At 42.2% G+C, this 21869-nt stretch overlaps 1 protein-coding gene across 7 annotated transcripts in view; it reads left to right on the forward strand.

Moving 5' to 3' along the window:
• The first annotated feature begins 6 nt into the window (after positions 1-6).
• Positions 7-21869, forward strand: part of Rbms3 (RNA binding motif single stranded interacting protein 3) — a 664175-nt gene continuing 642312 nt past the window's right edge. For all 7 annotated transcript variants that reach the window (XM_052187038.1, XM_052187040.1, XM_052187041.1 and 4 more), the window contains exon 1: positions 7-674. In XM_052187038.1, the coding sequence (XP_052042998.1) occupies positions 600-674 (75 nt within the window). In that variant the 5' untranslated portion in view covers positions 7-599. The remainder of the gene's footprint in view (positions 675-21869) is intronic.

Below are 21869 nucleotides of genomic sequence, written 5' to 3' on the forward strand. Positions count from 1 at the left end.
TTCTTCCCCCCCCCCCCCCCACCCCAGTTTTTTCCTTTCCTTTCTTTTTCTTTTTGCCCATTGTTTCCTTTTTTCTTCTTTTTATTAAAATTTCCTTTTTCCACGGTGGGGAAGAGACACGAGAGAAAGACCGAAAGCTGTACTGCAAGGATTCCGAGTTGTGCGAAAGGATTTTTTTCTCTCTTTCTCCTCCTTCGCCTTTACAAGCGCCTGCGATTGACACCACTAGAGACAGGCTGGTTACAGAGCAAACTGCTTCATCCGGACTGGACCGGGCGGCTGGGAGGAACCGGGCAGGCACGACCTGGGGAAGCAGTCTGGGGGTTTCGCTACGGATCTCAAGCCCCATCTGTTTTGGTTTTTGTTTTCTTTTTCTTTTTTCTCTTTTCTTTTGGTTCTTTTGTTTTGCTTTGCTTTGGTTTTTTTGGTTGTTTTAAATTCCTCACGGTGTTGGAACTAGTGAGTGCCGGAGTCTCAGACGCCTCAGCGGTCGCCCAGACTGCCAGGGACAGTGGATTAAGAGAAAGAAGCTCTCCTGCCTGGGGCATCACACACCCTGTTATTCAGTTTCCTGCCTCGGAGATAAAGATCCCAGCTACATGGGCAAACGCCTGGATCAGCCACAAATGTACCCCCAGTACACGTACTACTGTCCTCAGTATCTCCAAACCAAGGTATGGCTGGACCCGCGGGCTTCAGAAGGCAGCGTGGTGCCTGGCGCTCCTCCCGAGCGGCAATCGGACCCTTCCCTCACCCTAGCCCCCATCCCCTCTGCCGACCTCTTTCAAATTACTATCAGTAGGAACGGAGTTAGCAAGCCAGAGAAAGAAGGGCGAGGAAGCCCAGAGTGTAGCTTTCTCTTTAAAGACGGGGGACTTTCAATGGAGCATTCGTTCTTTTGTTATTTAGCTGCAGAAATGCCAGTGAAATGGTTGAAGTCTTTTGCAGGTGAGCAGGGATTTTTAGAAAGGGGGTCCCAACAGACGTTCTCAGGGGCAAGAATATTGTTTTGGGACTTTTTCCAGTGAGCTGTTCTTTTGTGTGTGAATCTCAAAGATTTGGGTACCCCCCCCCCCCCTTTTCCACCTTCCGTACAGAAAACACTCTGGGATGGGGGCCACTTAAACTTTTCATGGCCTAACACAGGAGGAAAGAGGAGCTCCAGAAGGTTGCAGGGCACCCACCAAAGTCTTTCAGAGTTTGTTGAGCATGGTATTTTGTTTGAACTGTCTTTATTTTATGTCAAGGATAACTGAGAGGCGGGCTAAAAGAACCAGCGGCTTAGCACCCACGGTTTGTACTTTTAGACTAGCCCCCACCCCCACTCCGTCAGTTACCACTAGGAAGTCTGGGTCTAAAAAAAAAGGCATGGAATGTAACTGATAATAATTGGACTTGAATTGGTTAAAGACTTGGGCTTTGTGTGAGCATGTGCTTAAGAGATCATTAGGGGCCTGGAGGCAAGCCCACGAAACTGAACGGGGGCAGTGCCCACCCTGAACTTTTATCCTGCAGTTAAGACATGAGAGAGGTGAGGTGAGAGATTCATGCTTCAATCTGTCAGTTCGATTGGACTTGATGGGGTGATGGGGGGGCGGTTTACCATGTACTCTGAATTCGTAATGAGTTAACCAGACCCCCTCCATCTTCTTAGTAACTCCACATGTGAGAGTACGCAGGGCATGGCTGAGCAGTAGATGCTGTCACTGGTTCTCTGGAATAATCAGGGTTTGGTAATTCACTCTAAGGTTACCTCCCCTTTACTCTGTCTCATCAGACAATGCCCATTTGAGGACCAAACCGGACAACAGCCTCTCCGGATTGCATTAAAGGCTGATGCTTCCTTTTTCCATTATTATTTTTCCTGTTTCGATTGCTCTATGCTATGCCCTACCCCATCCAAGGTCGACTCACTTTGCTTTCTGCCTTTGTGCCCACTTAGTTTGGGCAGCCACGGCTTAAATAGACCAACCCTCCTGCCTGGTGGCCCGAGTATTAACTCTTTGGGCAACTTGGTAGAGAGAACGGTGTCTACTACATTAATGAAATGGTCAGGCAAGTTAAAAAAAAATACCCATGGTCGGTTTTCTCTGCAAAGAGACAAAAGCAGTGAGCTCCAGGGTTGCCTGAAAAATATCAAACATTCCAAACCTTTTACTCATTTGGCTAAATTTTTCCAAATGTTTCCCCCAAATCGTGCTTTGTGCTGGTTCTGGTTTTCTAGTGCCTTGTACAACCACAAGAGAAACTTTTGATTGAAGTTTGAGTGAAATAGTTGGGGTTTTGTTTTGTTTTTCTCCTAGATTGCCTTTAATGTAGTATTACTAACAGGGAATAATGAATGCTGGGGGGAGTTAAAGGTACAGTGTGCTGGGTGAGTGAGTCACTATGGTAAAGAGAGGAACGAAGGGAAAGAGGGAGAGAGGGAGGAAGAGAGAGGCAGACACACAGAGAGACAGACAGGGGCAGAGACAGACAGAGACAGAGAAGGAAATGGGAGCTAGGAAAGACTGCAGCAGTGATTTGAAGTGTTTTGCCTGAAGAAAACGGAAAGTCTGTTTGGGGTCCTGTGTAGCATTACTGCCCCATGGATTTCACAGCATCTCTGGGTCTTGTTATTGTCAAGCCTTCCAAAACCATCAGGGTCTGCAACGTTTTAAAGAAGTTAGCTCACTCAGGTGTCCTCAGCTGATGTTTGGGTAAACAGATCAGGGCTAGGAGAGAGCAAGTGTGGACATCAGCTCCTTGGGTTTTCACGGTATCTCATCTGGACGGTTATGTTGTAGAATTCCAGTGCGGCAGCATGGTTGTCACGGGTTGTTTTGGTGCCCCTGGAATGACAGACATTAATGACATCCCAGAAAACTAGAGATGTGAAAGGTTGGATTCTGAGGAAGTATCAGTGTGCTGTTCTATCTGAGCATGTGAGGACTTTCTGACAGACTTTATCCAATGCAAGAAAGCCTTGTTGGGAGCATGGAGGGCAGTAGAATAGTTTCCACAGGACCTTTGCCCCTTTCCTACCTGCATGTCTCAGAACAGTATCACAATCAGTTAAAAGGGAGGGTGTTAGCTTTATATTTATTTGATGAGCCTAGATAAAATTCATGGAAGACCACTGGTCCAGCATCAAAGTCTAGTTGCAGTTTAAGTTTACTGTTACAGCCAATGGAAACAATGCTCACATATAAAGAACACTTACATTTGATAGAAATAGAATCCTATGGTTGATCAAAGTCACATCCCAGGGATGACAGACCTTCAAGTGTTGTTTAAAGTCAAGTGTTTTTCCTTCTTAATAAACAAGAGGTGTGTATGGGTGGAGCAGGGGAGGTGGGATTTTCTTGAACTTTTTAAAGAATCAAAAACAGTGTTTAGCATCATTTTTAGAAAACCTAAAGCAAACACAAACAGACCCGAACTCCTGCTTTATACTTAAATAGTTGGGTGCTGGACACAAGTTCTGATTGCTTGTACGAAAACAACATGAATTCAGTATTCTGAAAATCGAGGCACGGGCCTTCTGCTCCCTCAGTTGCATACTGGAGCGCGGGATGTGATACTTCCCCACGCTCTTTCTTCTTGTTTCCGGTTACATGAGAGCCTAACTTTCTGCTTTGCTTTAATTAAACAAAACTAGAAATCAGCCCTTTCTGTTTCATCTCCTGGGATAATTTTCCAGATGCTTAAAATACTTTATAGGAGACAAAGCATTCATGTAGCCTAAATAAGAGAGTAACTGTTGCATGCCCTTAAGTACATACAATGTCACATATTTAAATGACATGAGCATTTTGGCCCTTGGCTGTGACTGTGTTGTTTGGTTATGCTCATATCTCTAAGTATTCTGGCTCTATTTTTGGATATATATATATATATATATATATATATATATAATTTTTTTTTTTGCTGGAGAAGACAATCTGAAGGAGGGGCATTGCTTTTGGTCTCAGTATAGTAAAAAAAAAAACCCAGTGACATGCTATAATTTTTAAACAAGTACTGTGGCTTGATTTTTAAAAAGTTTTCCAAAGTAAGCTGCTGCTTGGATGGCTACAAAGACCAACCCATTGCTTTAGAGAAGAACACTCTGAAAATAGTACATTACCCTCCTGGCAAAATACAAAATACAAAATTTCAACTCTTCAGAATATCCACCCTTTGGAGTCAGGTTCTGAGAATCCAGGTACATTCTCCTGTGAATTTGAGGCATGTTGGGTAGGGGTATTTCTCAGCAACAACAACAATAACACACCAGACAGTCAATAAATCAGTTGAAAAAAGGAAGCCCAGGAAGGGATAGGCTTGCTCGCTGCTTGGTAAGCTGGAATTCCTGGATCCTGGGGTTGAGAAATGGATGCTTCTCTCCTATGTAATGTTTGGAAAACTTTAATCCTGTTCCTCAAACTTCAGAAAGAGCCCTCAGCTGGCGCCTTCTTTCTTGCTTTTATGTAACCTCCCAGGCTCACAGGCTTCTCCACCAGCCCAGCAAGCAGAACTGTGTCCCCTTCTCTGGCCATTTGGTTTCCCCAGAAAGTCTTTAAAAAGGGATTGAGACTCTTAGAGCCTCCCTGGGTTCCTCTGGCTAGAGGCACTCAGATGACACTCAGAGCAGGATCAGGAGCGAGGGTGAGTCTTACCCACTGTGTATTGACTTCAGTTTTAACTACCACCACTGGCAGCTCAGCCTGCCGCCTCCCACAAGGAGGTTATGTCATAGAGATGGGCTGTGCCATAGACAGAGCCTATACTTAAAAGAGGAGGAATGGGGAGTGGGCAAAGAAAAGGGACTTCTAGAAGACAAAGGGATGTTCAAACCTGTGGACGTTCAGATTCTTCAAAAGCAAAATCCTTCCGCACACAGTTGTCATGTAGGCACAGGAACACAAGCCTCCAGGAGGGAGGGAGGGAGCTTGGGATTTCTTCCTGCTTCCTGCCTGGGCTTTGCACTGATAGCTAGTCTTTGGTAACCTGCCAGTTGTTTGACAACAGCCCTGAGAACTCCTAAGTTCTGTTTTCCTTTTAAAGCTTGAAACATACAAAACTGTTTTTTTTTATTTAAAAAAAACCCAACATAAACAAACAAACAAAAAAGAAAACCTGCAACCATGGAATATTAAGCTACAATTCCAAATATTTTCCTTTGCTTAGGGGTGGGGATGAAGGGTAGCCCGGGAATGTGATAAATCTTGTTTGCCTTATATTTAAGTGTGCAGAATTTTAATTTGTTTTAAGTAAGAGAAAAAAATAGCCACAAGGATTTACTCTCTGCATTCATTTCTTCACTCCTGGCTCACAGGAGGTGGGTGCAGCCTGGTGCAGGTTTTGCTGTCTTTTCTAGATAATGTACTTTTATCTCCTTAAAATGTCTTCTTCAACGGAGGTCAGATTGTTCAGGAACTTTTTATTTTCTCTGGACTCAGAGCTTAAAGAAAGCACTGTTAGGTCCTTCCTGGATCACCTCTCTTTCATTTTCTCTCTCCATTTACAAAAGAAATAACTGAATTATGCAATAGAAGAAATTTTTACAGGAGGGAATAAGCTCTGTTCTGGAGCTGGGGACAGAGACACTTTTCAGGAAGGAACACAAAAGGGGTGTGTGTGTCTGTGTGTCTGTGTGTGTGTGCAAGTTCATTCCAGGTCTTTTAGGCTTCAAGAATTCTAGGATGCTTCATTTTGTCCTACTGTGATTTTTCACAAATCTCCTTTGATATTATTATCAGTACTTTGGTGGAGAGAGGTTCATCTATGATGGTGCCCCTGTCAGATTTGAAGAAACAGCCCTCTTTTCTGTAAAAAGAAACTTGTTTTTTTGGTGTCAAACTTTTTCTTCAGAGTAAATGGTGGGTGTTTGGCTGCGTTTGGCCATTTGGCTTCAAGTACTAGATTGAAATTGTTTTGTAAGAGTCTCATGCACCACAGCTGTATGTGATTAACTAGTGTAATAGCCAAAGCATGTGAGAAAAGACGGTTTTATGCTATAGTTGTTGCAAAGCCAGAGTGCAGATGGACCTGAGAGGGCAACAGGGAGTAGGTCTGTGAGCTGAGCTGGGGCTTCAGGGTGAGCGTTACTATTTTTTTGCAGTAGTGGGAAAACATTGAACTGTTTTGGCTGTGCTTTAAAAAAAAGTATGTTTTTTGGAAGTGGAAACAGATGAATACTAACAATTGTTTAAAAAAAATATGCCTGTGTGTGCCTTAGTGTGGGACATTTAATTGGAAGACATACACCTACTTAATGGGGATGACAGACATGCAAAAGAAAATCTCAGAGTGACTCTCCAAAACTCCAAATTCAGAAGCAAATTTCACAATCTTTCTTGAAATTATGAATAATATTTTCATATTTTCTTCTTAATTTTTTGAATACTTTAATCTTAGGGATTCTTGTCAGAAAGTCTTCAGGGCATTTACCTCTAAAAAAAATGGTGTAACAATAAGGTTCAATTCTTTGGAGATAACAAAATGGGGAAGAGTGTATTTGTTTTGAAAGATAACGGGAAATATAAAGCATGGCTTAGCAGGACCAGGGCAGTGGGCTGACGATGTTAAAAGTTAGAAAATGACACACAAGGTCATGTGCTTTGCTTCTGTCTCTGTACTGATGCTGTTGTAAAGAAGACTCTGGGTTCTGTGCGTATTTGTTAGATTATTTATATTATTATGGTATTTTGGGGTAATGTTGGTTCCCTAGAGGTTGTAGGTCTGTGAGGTTAATAATAGTAACACACCAGGCTGGGAGGATGCCTCAGTGTACAAGACTGACTACCCATGTTTGGATCCCCAAAGCCCATAGGAAGGCTGGCTGCAGGACCGAGTATCTGTAATCCCACTGTTCCTAAACTAGAGAGGAGAAGGGAAGATGGCTGGCCTTCCAGGAGCTTGGAAGGCAGCTAGCCTAACCAATGCTGTGGCTAAGAGACCCAGTCTTAAAGGTGGTAGAAAGTGAGGAGAGGCTCCCAAGGTTGTTGTCCTCTGACCTCCATGGTCACACCTACAGACTCACATACTCACACACAAATAATAATAATAATAAATCCTATATATAATATATAATAATTGATACATAATAAACTATAATATATACATGTAAGATGTATGATTAGTGACTGTTTCCAGAGCCCCTGGAAGTGTCTATAGAATTGGCTATTTGGTTTCAGATTTCAGACTTTAGACACTAAAGAAAGAAAGGAAGAAAGAGAAAGAGACAGAGATTGAGAGACAAAGGAAGAAACCAGCCAGGAGGCAGGGGCAGAGATGAACTGGCTTTTGGCTTCTTCTACGCTTCCTTTCAGGTTGATATTGGCAGCCAATTTGTACACAAAGATTTTGTTGTTGTTGTTTTATTCTCCATTCGCATTTTTACTCACTAAATACATACTGTTTAGAGTCAGATATGACTATAGCTCTGCGGTATGATATTTCAACCTCTCATACATATCAGTTATGAAGGGGATGGGTATAGGGGAAATGGTTCTTTTTTCCCATTGGGCATTCTCTGTTCTACCTGCTGGGACATTGGTCCGTTGGCCAGTCTCATTCACCCTGACCTCTGCCCACTTTAATGTTTGGAAATCCTCTTTGTAGACAGCCAAGTCTTCTTTGGTGTTCTGCTGGCCTTGGGAGGTAGCCTGCATTTGGTGCTTTTCATGAATTTTTGTTTGGTTCTTTGATGCTTTCCATAGAGCAGTCAATGCTGCTTTGCAGGGTATAGGAGTTTGACAAATATAGCTGTGCCCTTCACATCTGAATCCCCAACACTGAGAGGAACCCATCCATCACTTGGGAGTGGGTGGAGAGGGGTGGGACAAAATGACAGACGTCATTTAATCATCCCCATGACGGCTTTCTGTGGTGGCTAAAGCTCTCTCTTCTGAGTGGATTCAGTTCATACTTATCCAAGACCCGGCAGTGAGCATGATGTCTTCCATTTTGTAGCTTCTGGTCCATAAGGTGGAGGAGGAGCAGACACGTGTGTATGGATAAGTTTGGAGAAAAAGCTTGAACTGCCAGTGAAAATATTGAATACTCCTCATTCATGAATGAATGTGGGTGCTAACGTGAATGCAGAAACAACCATTGAGAGATGCAATTATATTTAGAATGGGTTTTGTAAAATGTGCAAATTCCCAAGTTTAATAGAATCCTTGGAAACGTGGACAAAATACTACTGTTACTTAGAACATGATCTAATAGAGGGAAAACCAGTGATACCTCAAAGACATATCAACCCAGTGAGTAACATTGGAGAATACTCCCTGGAAATTGATTTTCTTTTTCTTGCTGGAGACCATTCTTCTTACCGCTTCAATCTCCACTAAGCTAAATTAATAAGATGGAGTATCATAGAATGATCCATTTTATTGTGTTGGTTTTGTATGATTTAGTGCCCATGAGTTTTTATTTTTCTTTTTATGATTGCATGGTTAAATTCGGAGCAGGAGGGAAGGGAAAGCCTTTGCTTCCATCCATGACCTATCTACTTGTTAAACTTGACTTTCCTTTCATAGTTAAGAATTAATCCATTGGCACTAGGGCTGCCAGGAAAGATGGCTCAGACTGTAGAAGGGCCGTGCAAAGTTTTAAACCTGGCTACCTGAGTTGAGTGCTCAGATCCCACAGTGGAATGAGGGAAGCAAATCTCTAAAGTTGACCTTTAACCTACCTCCACTCGGATACTATGGTGTACAAACATCTGCACTTGTGCACACAAACCAACCAGACACAAGGTGGTTATTAACAACATAAAATGATTGCATGCATCCCTCACAGCGCTGGCTGTGAATGATCCTTCGCTAACTATTTCTACCCTGGATATCAATCACTTGTGGAGTTCAGCGAGGGTTCTCAAGATCCTGTCTTCTATTTTTTAAAGACATGTCTATTTTGTCTATGGGAAGGTGTGGGATCCTGAGTGAGTCTGTGTGCAAGACATGCATTCATGAAGAAGTGGGGAAGAGATTACCAGGACTGGAGTTGTAGATGGTTGTGAGATGACCTGTGGGTACTCAGTCCTCTGCCATAGCAGCTCTCAACCCTGACCTCTCTCCAGCTCCCATCTTACTATTTTTTCTTGACTGTTTGTCGTCTACTTGACTAAATCAGTTTTACTGACTGAAGTCAATTCAGCATGGAAGAAAATGGAAACATAGAGGTAACTACCTGAGTATTTTAAACCAGATGAAACATTTTATATGATCTTTATGTCATATCTGGATTTGCTGATGTGTGTAAACTCTTATGTTGTCAGACTTTATTCAGCACCTAAGTAGACAATAATGTCCTGAATGTGACTTAAACCAGTGTATTTAAATTTGATCAAATTCCCTTTTCAATGATCAGATGAGTGGATGAATCTGGAGGAATGAGTATGAAGTTTGGGCTGGTTTGAGGCATATCATTTTCTGACAGTTCAGTTTGTCTACTATATTGATTTAAAATATCAGAAGATTGTTTTCTGGAAAACCAGCCCTTATAAGCCCTCATATGATATAATTATTAATGTTGATATCTGACTTCTTTAGAATAAGAAAACATCTTTTCTTTGATTTGAAGCTTGTTCTTTTGAGAGTTAAGCCAATCCACTGTTGATTTTGTTCTAGACATTTGGCCCTGGTCTCTCATCTGATGCAAGGCTCACCAGTTCCTGCTTCTTTCTTGGCTTTAGAATGATGCATTTTTAACATAAACTTTGGGATTCTGAGAAGAACATTCTAATACTATCCCTCACCATTGGAAGAGATTTTGGTCACTTTGCTGCTAAAACACTTTGGCTTCAGGCAGGCCTACCTGGTCTGTACATTGTTGTAAATTTGAGCTCCCCTTTGAATACTGTATTCTTGCAAAGTTTGAAAACAAAAGTTATGGTCAAATGTTTTGAGGCTCCAAGGTTATCACACTAAATAAAATGATAAATAGAAGGTACCAAGGTTTGTGTTTGCTTTATATTCTATTTAAGGAGTTTAGGAGGTTTTTTTTTTTTTTTTTTTTTGGTTGTTGTTTTTGTTTGTTTCTTTTTTTTGTGTCACATTCTATTTTTGTGGGTGGTCTTTGTAGGCTAAGATTTTTCTCTAAACTTATTTAGGGTTCTTGAAAGCTTCATTCTCCCTTCTAGTGCATTGACCAGAGGTAGGGGAAAAGATGGTTTAGAGGAAAAGGGTGTTATAGACCTGCTAGGAAGTAGTTCTTTGGTTCGATTGCATTTTTTGTTGTCAGGGTACCAGCAGTTCAGTTCAATAGCAAACACCAAACACCACTCGGTAGCAGTGGTTCACGCCTGCAGAAACCACCAGGCTCCACAGAATCACTACGAGTCGAAGCAAGTGGCAAGAATCAGCTGGAACACCACAAGAAGTTCTTTGGCATGTTTCTCTCTATAACGTGAAGACCAGCGAAGAAGTGAGACCAGCGAAACATTGCAGGGTTAGCAAAGCCCAGTGACGACCAGAGAGGTGTTGCATGCTGTGCAAGAGCCCCTGTTCACTGTTTGTGGGGTTCCATTTATACTCCTCTCAAACATCATGTATCATTTGAAGCATCTGCTCCAGGAAACCATCACATGCTCTCTCATGTGTCTGCTTCATCAAAACATGCTTTCGCAAGATAGCTTCCAGCAAAACATTACACGGCACAACAGAGTTTCCAAAGAAACCAGACATCTCCACTTTAAGCCTTACCTTCCATTTGCTGTGGTCTTTGGGCTTTCAAGAGATCTCTACTGGAAAATGTCACTGACAGTCTTTGTTTGACCAAAGTGGACACATTGGATTGACCTGTGTCAGTGAGACACAGCTGCAAGGTCCAGGTCCTAGTGCCAAGTTCTCCAAATTCATTTTTGCTTCTTGGAGTTGTCTATCAGAGACAGATCTGAGTGGATCTGGGTTTCCTCAGTCTGCTAGCTCTTAGTACCAGTAGGAGGCAAACTCATGCTGTGATACTTTTGCTATTGGGCGATTTTTCTAGATTCTTCTCAAAGTAGTATCATGTGTCAGAATTGCTAGTTGCTTCTGTCCCAAGAGTTTCCATGGTTTCTGCACCTTGGGGCAGTTTTCTTGGCATGCAGAATCCATGTGCCTCCTAAAGAACATGTGTCTCCATGTGTGTTCATTTCAACTAGACCAATCATTGCTTTCACAGAGTAGTCAAGGCTGCCCAGAGTGTCTGTCTCTGTGCTGCTTCTGCAACAAGGAGACTGCTTCCTTCTGTTCTTCAGAGAGCTTCCTTTCATTCTTTTCTTTTCTTTTTAAGCAAGAGGGGGTGGGTCTTGTTCTGCACCAATTCACAATCTTCCATCCTCAGGCTCCTGTGGCAGAGTGATGGGATTCTAAGTGCATATCACCTTGCTCATTCATTTTCAGTATCTTATCTCAATACTGTCTGACCCATCTTGTCAGCTCAGAGCTGCTCTTCTAAACAGGATCTTTACCTATACACCAGACCTCATTTGAAGGTTCAATGGATCATCTTTTAAAATCTCTTCCATACACAGAATACAAGTATACACTCTGAAAACAGTCATAGGCATATTTTGGTGCCTCTGACTTTCTCTGTAGCTCTATAATGACAGAAATGGAAAGGAGCAAGGCTTTCTCAGGGAGTCACAGATCTGTTTCCTCTGGACAATGGGTTGGATCTATCTCTTAGGCCATGGGTGCCTTACAGGGGTGGATTACAGGAGCAGCTCTTACCAAACTGACAGGGAATGATATTTTTTTCAGTTTCTGACGCAAGAATTGTATCTTCTCGTGCTTTGAGACACAGTCAAGGAGTCACAAAAAACAATTTATCTGCTTTCTTCCCTCTGTTACTCTCAATAACATCTTTTCAGAATCCTATTGATTGATTTGTTCTAATTAACCCCTAATGATTTCATAGCAAGTATTTGTCCCGTGGAGAGCAGTCATCTTCAGAGCACTTTGTCATAGGACTGCCAAACATGACAAGAACAAAACAGTTTGACAGCTTTTCCTCAAGGGGTGGCTCATGGGAAATCAAGTGAAAGGGGCCTAGGAAGTTAAGAGGGGAAGAGTATCAGGTCTTTGTCTCTCTAACTTTTCTTGGAGTAGACAGCCAATTTCCTTTCCAAAAGCAATCAAGAAGAGCTGCTTGGCAAGGGGGAGGGCATTTTTGAGTAGAAGGCCATCTTGGGGCAAAACCTGAACTATATGGAAATCAAGGAGCTGAGGTTTTTGATGTCTTGAGGGGAAAGCAGTCAAGTTGACATGGACAGTTGATGATCTGTTTCAGTTTGCACTGTGATGCAGAGTTTGGCAATGTCTGTTATTTTTGAGAGACAGAGAGACATACACACGACAGAGAAGAGAGAAAGTCAGAGGACAATGTCACATAGTGCTCAGAGGATAGCCATCTTGTTTCTGTTGTGACAGGGTTCTCACCAGACTTGGAATCTGCGATAGGCCAGGCTGGCTGGCCAGGGAGCCCCAGAGATCCACCTGACTCCGTATCCGAAACACTGGTGTTATGAGTTCCCAGCTCTTTGGTCTGCTTCTGGAGATGGAATCAAATCCTCATGTTTGTGTGACAAGCGCTCTGCGTTTGAGCCATGTCCCCAGACTTCTGTTAATCATACTTGTTGTTTCAATGGTCTCATTAGCAGTTCACAAAGAGGACCTGTCTAAATGTCTTCCTGGAACTTTTGTTTAAAAAAAGAAAAAAGAATGTCTTCCAGAAAGAAGAATCATTAGATTCATTTTTTTATATAAATGGGCAGTTCTGTGTGTAAATTAGTCATGCCAATCGGTATGTGTCCTGTACTATAATTGTGAGCAGTGTTGTTTTGTATAGAACAGACGACAGAACAGTGGTGTAACATGTGCAAACTGTGAGCTCTACAGAAGTGATATTTAAACACCACTAAAGTGTCCCGAGACTCAATAACCAGGTCAAAGGAGGAGCTGTCAGCAATGGTGTCTGATGGGCTCTTTAGCCCTAGGATACGGGTGGAGCTGGGGGAGATGGATCTCAATAGATCCCAGAAATGCTGCCTGGCAGTTTTACTGTTTCTCTTCTTTCCTTTCCGCCATGGTCTCTGGATGTACCCCTCCACCCTTCAACTCCGGATGGTTGTCACACGTGACCCCCACTTCTATGTTCTGCCCTGTGTATGTCCTTGACTTGATGATTGCTTTCCTTAGCTAATTGTATTTGTTTATTCATTCATTCATTCATTCATTCATTCATTTATGATTCTCTAGTTTAGTTTCGATTCCTTCCCCCCGTCCCTCCCTCCCTTCATTCCTCCTATAATTAAGGATTTGAGGTAGATTTATCTTCTTTCACTCTTTGCCTTTTGCCCTGAAAATCCTCCTTCATTTTCCCTTTGAAGTTTTGTGTGCTTCCTGTAGTGTCTTTTGTTGGTTGTTTGCATTTGTTTGTGTGCCTTTCCCATTTATTTTTCCTCAAAGTAGAATGGAATTGCTGTTTGACTTTCTTCTGCTAGTGCTCAGTGCTAAATTTGTCTCTGCTTTTTTGAACATGACTGGACTATTTATGTCTCGATACATTTATGGTAGAGGGATACTCTGATTTATATCCTGGTTAGTTTCGTGAGCGCTCTTTCAGTTTGGATCACAAGTTTTGGTATTTGAACATCTCTGTAGGATCTAATGTAATCTCTATGTTGACTAATATTCTATTGGTGGGTTTTCAGAATGAATTAAACCATCTTGCTTCATGGGTCTCATATGTCCCACAGACCTGCCCCAATGGTATTGTTTTGTTTTTTCAGAATTTTGAAGAATTCATAATTCTGTAAAATATAAAATGACTTCCCTATATGATTAAGTAACTAAGAGGATATGGATGTGCACCTAAGCGGATGAGTCTGCTGAGACACTCGGTGCGTAAGGTCTCACCACCAGGCATGACCTCAGTTCAATCCCGGGAACCTGCATAGCAGACCTGGATCACGGACTCCTGAGAGTCTCCTCTCATTTCCACATGTATACCGTGGCAGACAAAAAGACTCAGACGCACACACACTCACACAGTACCTGTAAAGATGAAATTAAATAATGAGAGACAGTGTCAGACGGCATTCTAGAGAATCAAAGAGCCTCTGAACTTAGGAATACATGACAACGTTTTCCCAGAACACTGTAGGATCATATGAAAACATTAACCTCAATCGAAAATTTGACTTTTGACTTGGACTTCTTTTGAATTTTCTACCCCAGATAGGATCCCTTAGGTTTTGCTTATAGTGGGTTTTTTATGTATCATATTTTAATTACATTGCTATTGTTAATATTTATAGAAAATATAGTTTCTATCTTCATAATTCGTGAACATTTAGGAAGGATTTCTATTACAAAATAATGCATTGAGCCATCCAAGCCTCGTCATGGGGAAGCTAAGAATCTCTCAATACAGCACTAGGTCATTAGAGAACTCTCTGTATTAACCAATATTGATAGGGAGATTAGCTCTTCAATAGGATGTTCACCCTCCCCCCCTGTTTTCCTTCCCCCTCCTTCCCTCTCCTGCCCCCTCCCCTCCAGCTCCCCACACCCCTCTTTTTATCCCTTTTCTCTTTCTCCCTCCCTCTTTCTGGCATCTCCTTCTTCATCACAGTCCGGCCTGAAGCTCCAGGTAACCCAGGCTGGCCTTGAGGTCATGAATCCTGCTTCCTCTGTTCCCCGCGTGTTGAGATGTCAGGGCTGAGGCATCATGCCCGGCTCTTCAGCAGTATCCTCTGATCTCATGCATATTTATCGCAGGTCTATAGTAGGCGCTTTCATGTCGAAGGTATTGTTTCCTAATGTTTCCCCAGTGACGGACATTTAGCGCATGCTCAGATCGTCACTCCCGTTTACGTTTCTTACGTCAGCATCATGGCTCTTGTAATGTTTGCACTGCGTTGTGTGGCCATGTAGCTCATTGGTCAAGATGATTTTCCTGCCACTACTTGGTTGCTATGCATTATGCTGCATTATAAATAGCCAGTTACTGAATATTCAGCTGGTGAGCCAATCATTTAGCTTCCTTTAAAACGTTGATGAGATTCTTACTATGTGGCTGCCTGGATTCCTAAGAACTCAAGATTCTGTGGGTGGCATGACTCTGCTGCCTCTCTATGCTTAAACTCATGTGAAGTATACTCTGCTCCTTTAAAATATTTGTGTGTGTGTGTGTATGTTTGCTTGTATGTGTGTATATGTTCCTGTGTGTGTGTGTGTGTGTGTGTGTGTGTGTGCCACAAATTGGCCTCCAATATCTTCACCGATCTCTCTTCCCTTTATTTGTCGAGACAAGGTCTCACTGAACCTGGAGCTCGCTGATTGGCTAGAATGGCTGGCCAGTGACTTATGGGAACCTGCTTGTTTCTGTCAGCACCAGTCAGAACTATAGATGCAAGCCACCTGGCAAGCTTTCTATGAGGATGCTGAGGATACGAACGAACGTGGATCCTCACGCAACGCCCTATTCACTCACTCGCAGACTGAACAACCCCTCTACCCTGTTCCCCTCCCTGAGGTGAGAAATGGCTGTCTTAAGTGAGCTTGGGTTGAAAGGGAACCTCATACTCAGCCCAAGAAGAAGGGGGTATCTCCTCTTGACACCCTCCTAGAGCCCAGCAGGGGCTCTGGGTTCCCACTGCCGCCATGATGTCAGCCCTTTACCGGGACTCTGCTCAGGCTCAGGATAGATGTCCTCTGTCTGCCACCTTATGTGCTAAGTCGATGGGGGCATCAGGCAAGGACAATTTTAAGCAGCACACCTCTCACGGACAAACATTCATACACATAAAGTAAAATAAATAAATAAATAAATAAATAAATAAATAAATAAATAAATCTTTTTGGAAACTCACTTTTACAGAGATGGAGAGACGACTCTGTGGGCAAAGTGCTTGCTGATAAATCCTGAGGACCTGAACTTGAATCGCCAGCTCCCATATAAAAGTCAGACAGAGGGGCATGAGCCTGTAATAGCAAAGCTATCAAGGTAAAAGCAAGAATTCCCTGGGCTTGCTGGCCAGCCAGCTTAGCCTCATCGGCCAGGCCCAGGTTCAGGCCAGGGAAACAGTCTTCCAAAAATACAAGCAAAACACCAGAGGCTGACCTCAGCCTACACCCACATATGCAAACACTAGAACACACACACACACACACACACACACACACACACACACACACACACACACTGAGGGGCAGAGAGGAGAGACAGAGAGAAAGAGGAGAGAGAGAGAAGCAACAGCAAAGAAAAGTGTTGGTATTGCATAGCATAGTGTATCAACTGAGTTTAAGAACAAACATTAGCAGGGTCTGGATGAGTTTAATAGCTAGAAGTGAGAATAGCAAGTTTATTTGGGTGAGAACTTACTGCATGGGTTCATCTTGGGGACCCAGTGTCTGGGTCTGCAACTTACTTTAGTGTTGCAGTTTCCTTATTTATATTTCACATTCCTACTACCCAAAGAATGCTTTGCATATCTGATAAGAATGTCTTTGGGGTCAGTATGAGACTAGTAGTCCTTTGTTTCCGAGTTCCACAAAGAATGCAAATACACTGCTGTCTGAGGAAAGTGAAATATGGGGTAAAAGTGGTTTTCTCCAGGAGACCGATTATTGTATATTGCGGAGGAGGATGGCAGCAGAAAGACTGGGATCGACTTGATGCCGCGCCACAGTGTAGCAAGAGCCCTTCTGGTGGCTCAGATCAATGCCTTCCTTGAGACGGATCTCCACTCTTCTGCTTGTCTCTGCATACCTCGCTCTCCAGTCATCGAGACTGAGACCTTGCTTGAATTTGCTGTCTGTAGTACTCCTATTTCTTACATGAAATGTTGGCATTGTTGTTTTGAAACGCAGCTCAAGTCTCTCTCTCAGTTCTTTATAGAGAATTCACCCTGCAGTCTAAATTGAATATATTGGGAAATTGTCTGCTTTTTACATTGCTATATTTCACAATCCTTGTACTTTTCTCATTGAGTTTCCGGGATGCCTTTGTCCCCTGGAGGATCTAAATTAGAGGGCGGAAGAGGTGTCATTTTCTTGCAGCTGACTCCAGTGTCAGCTCTTGCTTTCCTGGAGCGAAACCTCATGTTTAGAAATGTCGTGTGTGAGGCCAGTGCTGACTTGGGGTGCAGTGCTGGGTTTTAATGAGAATGGTTCTCTAGATCGCCCTTTCCGCTCCATCATCAGCTGTCCAGTGTCCCTCCTACTTCCCGGCATTTCTGTTGCTAAATGTTAATTCTACCCTCTTGGCAACCCCCCTTTGATTATTGTGGCTACACTTACCAAGCTTTTCAAGCTCATGATTCAAGGGCCATTTCAGAGGTCTTCAAGCTGAGTGGTTTCCCAGGTATCTAGTAGCTGCTTAATAAGTATTGACTAAATGGTCCTGGCACATGCAAGTTTTGTTCTGAGTCCCATGTCACTCCTGGTAGATGCTTCTGTCCACCTAACCATTAGTTCGTTTCCCTTCTGTCTGTCCTATAAGCTCCCATGGATGAGCACCTTTGCTCTGTTTGTCCTGCCTCCAAATCCCACGTGCGGCATTGGCTAGACACTGTCACATGACCAATATCTATGGACTGAAGAACAGCCTCACTCCGCATAGGCGGCAGGGAGGCCCTTACTATTGGTGGAATAGAAGGAACAAAAGCCAGGCATGAGTCCAGGGTATAGGGGGAGACAGAGTGTAGAAACACACTGAGCTTTGACCTGAATATCACATGCATGGCCAGCAAACGGGAACCACCGAATGACCTTAAGACATAAGAAATGATGGAGATGGCTCCATTAGAAAAGTGCTTGCAAAGACCTGTTCTATACCCAGAACCTTTGTAAAAGAAGATGGGCATGTTTGCATGTGCCTGTAACCCCGGTGATTGGAAACAGAGACAGGAGGACCTCTGAAGCTCGCTAGAAAGTTCATCTGGTCTGCCTGGCAAGCCCTGAGCTAGTGAGATATCCTGATTCTAAGAAACAAGGTGCTTGAGGAATAACAACTGAGGCTGTTCTCTGGGTTCTGCACATGTGCACACACACATACATATGTATACACACACATGCACACACTCGTGCACACACACAAACATATGTTGGCACACACATACATACATACATGCATATATTACACACACATGCACAATGCATATATTGCACACACAGGCACACACATGCTTATATTGCACACGTGCATATATTGCACACATGCGTGCATGCACTTGAACGCACACTCATCCATGCACTTGCACACACACACATGCATGCACACACACAAACAGATACACACATAAAATAATAAAAGTTAGAATAAATGAATGAATGATGGTTTAACCTTCGCACGTGGCACGGTTTAATAGTCTTAATGAAAAAACATAGTTATAAATGAAAAGAATGGACATCTTAAATCCTTTCATTTAATTATAAAATTCTTACATTTTTACCAAAAAATGTTTATAAATTTTTATATAACAGACAACCTGCTATAAAAATATAGAGTAATGTTGTAAAAATGTTTACATTATATATACCAAAGGTTTAACACTTTAGAGATGGAATAAGCTTCTACAGTTCAGTGAGAGACACAGACTAACGTTAAATAATCAAAAGGACAAAAATCCATAAATGAAGAACTAGAAATAGTTATTAAGCAGTTAAGTAAGTAAGTCACTTAACACTGATGGTGGTAACTAAAACTCTGGTAAGATATGCTTTTTTTTTAAAGATTTATTGATTTATTATATGTAAGTACACTATAGCTATCTTCAGACACCCCAGAGGAGGGCATCTGATCTCATTACAGATAGTTGTTAGCCACCATGTGGTTGCTGGGATTTGAACTTAGGACCTTCGGAAGAGCAGTCAGTGCTCTTAACCGCTAAGCCATCTCTCCAGCCCCGATATGTTTTTACCTACTGTTAGACATTTTCTAACACCTGGGATAATTGGAGCTATAAAGACATAGTGTCCCAACACCCCCCACCCCCACACTATCCACTTTCAGAGAGAGATTCTGGCTATGTATATTAAGGGTCTGAGTTTGAACAGATGTATTAGAAATTTTACAAACACTGCCTGATATATGGCAAGGAAATTCTAGATTGATTTTTTTCAAAAGGGTTAAAATAAGACTACCTTCTTACTGCAATATTGGTTAAACAAGAAAGATCATTAGTGCCACCAATCAATCAGAAAATAAAATGACTTATGTTGTAGTTTTTTTATGTGGTCATGAAATGGCTGCATGCAGCTATATCGACCAACTGAATGCCATGTTGTTTGGTTAATAAAAGGTATAAAGTAGTTTCAGAGTTCCAGCCCTCTCTGTGATAGCCCTGTCTGTCCCATGTTAACCTCTGTATATATTTGCTTCTTTCTAGAAGACAAAAATAAAACAAAAAGAAAAAGAAAAACAATAAATAAATGGAGGGGGATGTTTTCTGTCTCACTCTTGGACTGGCAAGAATTCCTTAAAGTTTTTGAATACAATGTGAGGGTCATTGCAGAAATTAGGGGTGACGGCTGGAGCTAGGCTCTCCACAGAGCGAGTTGCAGTGCACTACGGCAGGGTGATTGACTCAGGGAGTAAAAACCTTCAGAGATGTTCTTTGTAAATGAGTGTTTCGAGGTGCAGTGGAGCAGAAAGTTAAACTGTAGGAAATCAAGTGAGACCTAGAAACTTGTGTAAGCAAAGACAGAAAGGCTCAGAGTGTGTAGGAGTGAGCACTGGCCAGTACACACATGGCACTGAAGAATATGGGAGTGTGTAATTGTTAGTGTGCACACCAAGACTGAGAAATGACTTTCAAATAAGCTGATAGTATCCTGTGGCTTATTTTGTTTTTGTTTGGGTTCTTGTTGTTGTTGTTAGTTTTGGTTTTTTGGTCTGGTTGGTTTTTGCATGTGTATGTATATGTGGTATATAAACATTGTGCACATGTGTGTACATATGTTATCACATATAGGAACACATATGGAGGCAGAGGTTGAATCTGGGTCTCTTCCTTAGTCACTCCCTGCCTTAGGATTGAAGTGGTTTCTCATCTGATCCCTGAGCTCACAGATTTGACTGGTCTGTTTAGTGTCCTTATATGTATTCCCTGTGTCTGCTTATTTAGTTCTGGGATTACATGTGAGCCCACCATGATGGTGAGGCAACCATCGTTCAGATGGGTGGTGGGGATCTGAACTCCAGTCCTCACACATACACGGCAAGCACTTTACCCATTAGCTCATCTCTCCAGGCCCTGTTTGAAACATGTCAATTCCGAGGATAATGGTACACCCAGATGGGAATGTGTGATTTGACTCTGGTGCCAAAACCAGAGGTTTAGTTATCATCACCATGGAGATGAAATTTGAAATGATAAACATGGACAAGATTGCAGGAGTGAGGAGGGCTATGGCAGTCAAGAAGACTTACTTGTAGAGGTCCTGGGTCCAGTTCCCAGCACCCATATGGTGGCTCATGTCCTCTGGTATTATAATTCCAGTTCCAGGAGATCCTATGCCCTCTATTGACCTCAGTGGGCACTGTGCACATGTGGGCACATGCATCCATGCAGGGCAAGATCTCATTGACATAAAATAGTGATGTCTTAAAAGAAAAAAGAGGGACACTAAGCAAGTTTAGAACATAAACTCATGGAAGCTGTGAGCGGAGAGTGTGGTTTCTTCCCAGCCCGGTTCTGTTCACTCTTCAGCCGTGAGTTCTAACTTCTCTATCCAGTGAGGTGCTTTAGCTTTCAGCAAAAGACCTGGTAAAGAGTAAGAGGGTTTGGTAATTCCCAAACATTTGGGACAACATCCCTAACCTAATCCTAACCAAGCCTAAAGCAGCCTCCCTGATACTAGATTTCTGGATTTCTTCCCGTGATCCTTTGGAGTAGGTCATTTCATGTTTGAAAAGTCATCTTCAGGGTGAGTCAGTGAGATGTGTTTGATTTGTATTTAATTATTAGTAATAAATTCATTTGAGACATTTGTACCAAAAATTTTTTAAAGGAATTACAGGTATTTTGTATACCTGGATAAGTACCTGGGGATACTATGAGTGACTTATTTATTTATTTGAACAAAACACTATAAGTTCATGGCCCTGGGAACAATAAGTGAATTTCCATTACTGCATGTTTTGATAGTAACAATTATCACAATAATTAGATAAGCATATAATACTTTTTTTTTCAAATAGGATCAATATCTCTTTGCTTTAGGGTGTAATCTTTTATAGTAAGAAGAGTGCAGTCATTAAAACTTGATTCTAATCATTTTTTGGCTTCAGTGTTTTTCTATCATCTTTAGTTATGGTGACTGAGAGTGACATAAATAACGTGCTCTGTGGATTGTACCTGGTGCCTACTTTAGGGGTGCTGATTGCATTTGTGAAATGTATCCCAGGTTTTGTGGTTTGGTTACAAAAAGCCATGAGTTTGGCTTTGTCGCCAGCTATTGGTTCTATTTTGGGAGGTCCTAGAACCTTTAGGAGGTGGGGCCTAGTAGAGTTTCCTAGGGATATTTCCAGAACAGTGGTTCTCAACCTTCCTAATGTTGTGACCTTTAATACAGTTTCTCATGCTGTGGTGACCCCCCATCATAAAATTATTTTGTTGCTACTTCATACCTGTAATTTTGCTACCATTGTGAATTATAATATAAACATTCGTTTTCTGAAGGTCTTGGGTGACCACTGAGAAAGAGTCATTTGATCCCCAAAGGAGTTGCAAACCACAGGTTGAGAATGACTGACTGCCTTAGGATGTTACGTCTAGTCCCTAGTTTCTTCTTCTAGTCTATGAAATTCTTCCACTACCTGGTACTGGGTACCATGGTTTTGATGGCAAAAGTCTTGAGCAAAGCTGGATTCTCTGAACCTATGAGCACAGATGACTCCTTCTT

This window comes from Apodemus sylvaticus, chromosome 7 (assembly GCF_947179515.1).
Source record: "Apodemus sylvaticus chromosome 7, mApoSyl1.1, whole genome shotgun sequence".
In the NCBI taxonomy this organism is placed as follows: Eukaryota; Metazoa; Chordata; class Mammalia; order Rodentia; family Muridae; genus Apodemus; species Apodemus sylvaticus.